We start from the raw sequence: 7,092 nt of genomic DNA, 5'->3' as shown, positions 1-7,092 counted from the left end.
TAGATGGATCTAGAAAATGTACAAATTGGATTTGGTTTGATCGATTCAAACTCTTGTTTTTGGTGTCTCATACTGCTATTTTGTTTTTTATATGTTCATACACGTTTTGTTTAGGGTGTCAGATGGCCATTGCAAACTACAACATAGGTGCTACCTTGTTGCCAGCCATTAATATTTTTATGACTGTATCTCGATATCAATTACAAGTAGTTAGACCCATGATGCCTTGCATCCCATCATGGACTAACTCATTGTTTGTGTGTTAGATGGTGGTAGCACACGTATTAGAGTAAAGCTAGAGTTATAGCTTCCTTCTATCCTTTTTGAGAAGTTATTTTTAAAAATAACTTGTTGATTTTTGTTAAACTATTTGGCTTGTAGAATTACTTTTTTAGCATCTATATAAAATGACTTATCATAATAAAGTCAAGGAACCTACTAGACATATTTACATTTTGCATCATGGATTTCCTAAAAGTCCTGCATCTATTTTCTGGGAGTGATTTTGAAGGGCTTGAACACATGAGACTCTGCCAAGAAATGACCTCCATAGCATTTTTAACAATGTTAACCACTAGAGCCGTGCTAGTAGAACCTTTTGTGTTAGAAACAACCTCCTTCATAGGAACCTTTTGAACTCAATCAAATATGACCTCTTGCTAATACTCTTAAAAACTCGACCTCTCATAGACATTGCCTTAGTACTACATCTTTCTCTTGTGCATAGAGTGAGCGTGCAATAAATAATTGGGATTGAAATTTTCAATGAGATATTTTAGTTCCTCTCTCTCTCTCTCTCTCTCTCTCTCTCTCTCTCTCTCTCTTTGGAATTTACGTGCATGTGTCATTATGAAAAAATGATGGCATATTCATTTATCTAAAATGAAATTCAGTGATATTTTGTATTGCATCTTTTTGAAACTTTGTACAAACTTGTTTTAAACTTTGGCATAGTCTAAATGAAAGTGCTCAAAATCTTCAAACTTTAGTTGAAATTTTTTTAGCAAACCTATTTTCATATTTTGCATCAATTTTGGTTTCATGAACTGCTATAAGAACTACCATAAGCTAAAGAAAAATTACTATAATTTGAGGAAAAGACACCATGGTTTAAAGAGAAGATATTATTCTTCGATAGGATTTCTATCCATAATTCATTGCCATGATTGTGATCTTCAATGGGATCCAATTGAATTGTTGAAAAGTTGGATCGATTTTACATGTGGAAAGACCCGAAGATTGATATTCATTTTGCACACTCTTGTGTCAAACCACATTGTTGATTGCATCAAAAATAATTGTTTTAATTGGGTGAAGTTAAAGATTGATAGCTGTTTCCAAAATCTTTTGCGATATCATAAAATAAATAAAATCATTGCTACATATAGAACTCTTTGCTAAATAATTTCAGTGACTAAGCTCCATATCACTTGGTTTTGCCATAAATGTCTCAGTTATCACTATATTCTACAAGAAATTGTTGGAGAATTATTGCATGGCTGCCTATGCTAACACTGAACTTTGAGTGATTGATTTGCTTTTGATGCCTTTTTAAAATTGCATGGATTCCAAGTATGCATTGAGAACTTCATTATCTAAATTGAAAAAAACAAATTGTATACGACATATTAGGCACAATGTTGTTGGGACTATGTCTAACCCATCTCTATTATCTAAACTAAAGTCTCTCTTTGAGTTGAATCCGATGAACTTGACTAATTTTGTTTCTTTTGAATAATCTTGACATATTTGATCAAACTTTGATTCTTGATTTTGAAACCTACTTCTTGAAACTATTATGAGTCTAGGCTAAGTATGCATTGAGAACGTCATTATCTAAATTGAAAAAAACTGATTGTATACGGCATATTAGGCACAATGTTGTTGGGACTATGTCTAACCTATCTTTATTATCTAAACTAAAGTCTCTCGTTGAGTTGAATCCGATGAACTTGACTAATTTTGCTTCTTTTGAATAATCTTGACATATTTGATCAAACTTTGATTCTTATTTTGAAACCTATGTATCTTCTTGCTCTATTTGTGATGTTGCATTTCACATGTGCACAACTTTTTATCTAAAATATTATCTACCCATGGTTACCAACTATTGATTTCAATTCTCTTTGCAAGAGGCTTACATGATCTAATGTTGTTTCTTACAATAGGCTTATCTAAATTGTCAATGACAATTGAGATCACTCTTGGAGGCTTATCAATTCCCTTACTAGAGGGGCTCATTATCAATTCTCTTACTAGAGGGGCTCATTATTTCATATAATTGCAGAATTACTGAATCATAAAGAACAAAACAATGAATACATAAACAAAGATATCCAAGGAAATAGTCATCATCTTTGAATAGAATACTCTCTTCCTTGCTTACAATAGAATCACATCTCTCTCATCACACATGCTAACACATCAGACATACGCAGATACAAAGGGACACACCCGACAATTGGTGTCCCTTACAATTTGAAAGCAACTACCATGCCTATTCAAAGTAAGGAAAATACTATCCGAATATGTATAAACATATATCCGTGTATCACTAAGTAGTGGTTCTACTGCAATTAGAGTAACTTAGACTAGCCAAGATATGACACAAAACTAGATAGTAGATCCACAAGCACACAATGAAAACAAACAAGCATTCTCATAACAAGCACTTAGACTAGGTGATAAGATGACGGTGACATGGAATCAAAGCGGTAGGCATTATATCTTCAAGCATACACAATATGAACAAACATCTTCTTAACATGCAACATGTGGCAATGTGAATCTAGCATAAAATGGTGGCTAATGGTGGGACAAGCTATGTTTAGCTACTGCATGGTGATACTAAGGAATTATCAAAAATATGAGATCAAGGAAATATAATCCAAATACACGCTTAAATTGCAAAAGCATACATAAGGTTGTTAAGTCTATTGGACTTGATAGGTTAGGGAGACGCGAATGTCAAGCAATGAAAATGTTAAGAGCAATGTAAGTGTTGAGATTCTTTTGTTTACCTGTTGTCATATGGTTGAGAAGAAACAACTACACTTTATTTTTCTTTGAATGAGTAGAAGCTATATAAAATAACATTATTCAATTATGCAGAATACAACATGGAGTTTAATTGTTTGAAGTCAAGGATGCAATTCTTTGTAGGTGGATGTATCATGTCAACTACAAAGCAAATGGTACCAACCACAAAAACAAAGCGCACACAATAACAAAAGATATCAATTTAAGCAAAAAAATTACTCCTAAATCTAATACAACTTCTATCACAAATAATTTCTATCAATTACTTCAAAATTTTCATTCCTATAGCTATGATAACTCCATATTAGTTTTCTATAGCTACAAAGAACAAATGGTAAGACTTTTCAAATCAATATGAAATGAGCTTTCTTAAACGATACTTTACTCAAGGAGGTCTATGTCAAACAACTTGAACAATCATTGTATGTCTTTAAGCAAGCATTGCATACAAGATTGACAAACTTGGTTTCACAAGCACGAGTCCTATCATATCCTTGATGAGAGATCTCCTATGATTACCAATATGGAATGTTGTTTCCATATCCTTGATAAGAGATCTCTTATTATTACCAATATGGAATGTTGTTTTGCTCATTCTCATTGGAAATGTAGCTTGTTGACAAAATAAAAGAGTAGCTCTTTCTTAAGTTTGAGATAGGTTTATTTCAATGATACTTGGGTTTGGTTGCCTTTTAACATCAATCTAGATTAATGCCATGCAAGAACCAAGGAAGCCCATGGAGGTCCTTGAAGTCACTGTTGCACGTGTAGATTAGGGAACACTTGAGGAGAGTTGAGAGGACCTTCACGACCCTTACAGACAAGAATCTCTCTCTCTCTCTCTCTCTCTCTCTCTCTCTCTCTCTCAAATCACTTAGATGTCAATCTCTCTCAAAGCACTCTAGAAGATGACTCGATATCCCTCCATAGCTCCGAATGTGAAGCTCGTCGAACAAGGAAGAGCTACTCACCCTCTTCAAGAAGCCCTTTGAGCTACTCACCCTCTTGTAGATTACACCAAAATTATGATCAAGCACTTTCATAAGGACCACGTTTTCATCGTGCTCACGCAATTTCATACACCCACGCCTCTCACAGGAAAGTTTATAACTAATGATGGTTTAAAGGCTTTAGATCCTACAATGTAGTAAAGTGTGATCCTAACTAGGCGAACTTATTTAATTGATGAATTCACATATCAATTATGCAAAAAATCTAATTGATGAATTCACATATCAAATAGGTGCCCACGACATTGAAAAATATGGGGCAAGTGTGACGCAATTAATGTAAGGTGAAAAGGAAGATTTTTTTTTAAATGCGGTGGGAGATATTCGAGAAGCTACAAAAGGGGAGGGAGGTGGTAGATATTCGAGAAGGTTTGTCTCTGGAAGGTTCTTGGCTGCCACACACGAAGTGTATGCGCGAGGGGTGAAAAGTGTATGTGCGAGGGGGTGCGAAGTGTATGCACGAGGGGTGAGAAGGAAAGAGTAGAGAGGGGAGGGGAGGGGGGAGGCCAGCAAGAGGAGGAAGCAACGAGGGCGAGCATGGTGACACTGGGGGGTTAATCGAGGGCTAGAAGCATAGGTTAATGTGGCATTAGCAGAAGCACGTAGCTCTAATTAATAGAATTTATTTAGGAGAGGTGAATAGGAGCCTGCTTCAATTAGGCAATAAGTGAATTTTTATTTAGACCCAAAAAAAAACCATCAGCGCTAGTTCTCTCTCCAATATAATAAAATTAAAAGAATCTAGTCGACAGGCTTCCGAGCAGGCAGATTTTGCTGAATGGCACATCACAAATCCTAAATGATCCTATCCTATAAACCAACAAAAAGAGACCATCGTGCCAAAAGATCTATTCACACAAATTCATTAGAGGCTTTTCAAGAATATTATTGGCAAGATTAATTGATTGTTATATTTTCATCATAGCGATGACCCCAAGTATGCCAGGACCATCATGTGCGACCAAGATGCTGAACATACATTAGTAAACAATGAAAGGGCAAGAAACTCATGCCACATTTCTGATATGGTAACCAAAAAAGTATACACTTCTGTTCACATAACAACCATACAACTGTGAAAAGTAACTCTACCCAAAGACCGTGACAGGATCTTCATTCTATTATCGGATGAATTTGTAATGCCTAGATCACTTCTGTAGCATTCACAGTGCTGTTCCAGCAGCATGTAGAGTTCAAAGTGCCACCAGGCTGTCTTTATCTGCAAAGAGCTTACATAACCCCATGCCTAATAACCGAAATGAAATCTCCAAATTATTATCCTCTACAACAGGAAAAAAATCACAACACATGACCTGGAACCTGTTTTGCAAAAGAACTTCTTCCTTTACAATGATGGCAGCAGCAACGATTATCAAGCCAGGTTTTTTAAACCAAGAAGCATATCCAAACAACTTCACTCACTCGTGAATGGTTGACATAGGTCCAAGGAAACAAACTGTATTTAAAAGAAAACAATGGCCCATTTTTAATTGCACCTAAACAAAGGGTAAGCACATCAAGAGAAGTTATGCATCTAGAAAAGCTCAATCCCGCAATTGGACGCTGGAAGATTAACATTGAGATAGGGACTCCCATTGAACGGTGTTCAACTTGCCAGGCTGCAGTACTCCCCAAAATTTTGCACCTAAGTTGAATATTTCCATGTCCAAACCAATGCTCTTAGGGTATGGTCTAATCAAGGAAACCTATGGAAAATTATGTTCACTTAACAGATTAGAAAGCATGAAATCCTGTAATAGACCAGCTCCTGTTGTAAGCAAGCCCCCACACCCCCCCCCCCCCCCCCTCCCGGGCAACAAACTAAAAGAATCACATGAACAAATTATCGATTGAATAGATGTCGCAGAAATCCACAGCCTACAATTTCGACAAATGAATGGCTGCCAATAATACTCTGTCTACCTGTCAGTTTCCACTCACAGACAGCAGAGTAGAGGTGTTTTCTGCTTTGAGTTGAAGAAGACCTCCTTTCTGTCTCAATAGAACAGATGCAAACTTATCATTTTCGAAGTGACAGGTGGTCAAAAGTCTGAACTCTAAATTTCATTCATCAGGATCCTCTCTCTCTTCAAAACTGTTCCAGGCAAGCTGTCTTTTACTCGTTCTTGTGTGTGTTTTTCCACATTGTTGTATTTCTCCTCTTCTATTTTTCTCTCTCGTTTCCAAGGAACGGTTACAGGGTGGGTGGGGTCGGCAGGGAGGGGAAGGGGAACAAAAATCATTGTAAATAAAGCATAAACTATCTACATGGAGGCTTCAGTCAGAGCTGAATGGCTTAACCAACATTTTCAACAGCAGGTCAACTTTTTAAAAAATGAGGAGCCAAAACCTTGGACATACCAAACCCCACAAAATCTTCACATCCAAGCAGTGCTCGAAGCTTGCTGTCACATATAATTCGCCTTTTGTCTGCAGGATCCTGTCAGAAGCACAATTATAAATTAATATCCATGTCATCTTATTCATGCATAAACTTTCTTTTCTCTGGAAGTCGTTATTTTCTGACCTTGCCTATAATTAAAGAAAAGCTTACATGCCCTCATACATACTGCAGATTCTCCTGCAAACCAAAATCGTTTCAACAATATGAATGCTCAAACAAAGATTATTGATATAGCTAAGAAGTTTCGTGATTTTCTTATATCAAGCTGGTTGACTTCAGGGAACCAATGTAGATTGCAATCAGAACCTATACCAATCTGCTTTCAAACTTGGCAAGCGTATGTTCCCAAGTCTTTAGAGGATATCCTTGTCAGAGAGGGTTCACACAAGACATCAGAGAAACTCATTCCAAGACAGTTCAACTTCACAATAATCTGTTCTTGAATTCTCATTTATGATTTATGCTTGAAAATGCAGTCCAGTAACTCAATCGATGCCTAAACAATGTGCTTATAAAGCATAGACAACTCCAAAAAGGCCCAAAAAAGGAAGCATACTCTTGAAAACAAAAAGCCTTTTTATCCAAGTTCAATTCATGTGCTGTAACATAATGTTGGGAGGACGATCTTATCATCCTTAA

The 7,092-nt window shown here is 36.3% G+C and overlaps 1 protein-coding gene across 3 annotated transcripts in view; it reads right to left on the bottom strand.

Annotated features, from left to right (window-relative positions):
- Positions 1 to 5,875: 5,875 nt before the first annotated feature.
- LOC147881338 (uncharacterized) overlaps positions 5,876 to 7,092 on the bottom strand; it is a 47,525-nt gene continuing 46,308 nt past the window's right edge. For all 3 annotated transcript variants that reach the window (XM_087369806.1, XM_087369804.1, XM_087369805.1), the window contains exon 6: positions 5,876 to 6,489. In XM_087369806.1, coding sequence (XP_087225932.1) covers positions 6,370 to 6,489 — 120 coding nt within the window. In that variant the 3' untranslated portion in view covers positions 5,876 to 6,369. The remainder of the gene's footprint in view (positions 6,490 to 7,092) is intronic.

Source organism: Dipteris shenzhenensis, chromosome 31, assembly GCF_047967505.1.
Source record: "Dipteris shenzhenensis isolate YYH24624 ecotype China chromosome 31, Dip_SZ_1.0, whole genome shotgun sequence".
Classification (NCBI taxonomy): Eukaryota; Viridiplantae; Streptophyta; class Polypodiopsida; order Gleicheniales; family Dipteridaceae; genus Dipteris; species Dipteris shenzhenensis.
This window is presented reverse-complemented; position numbering and strand designations above follow the sequence as displayed.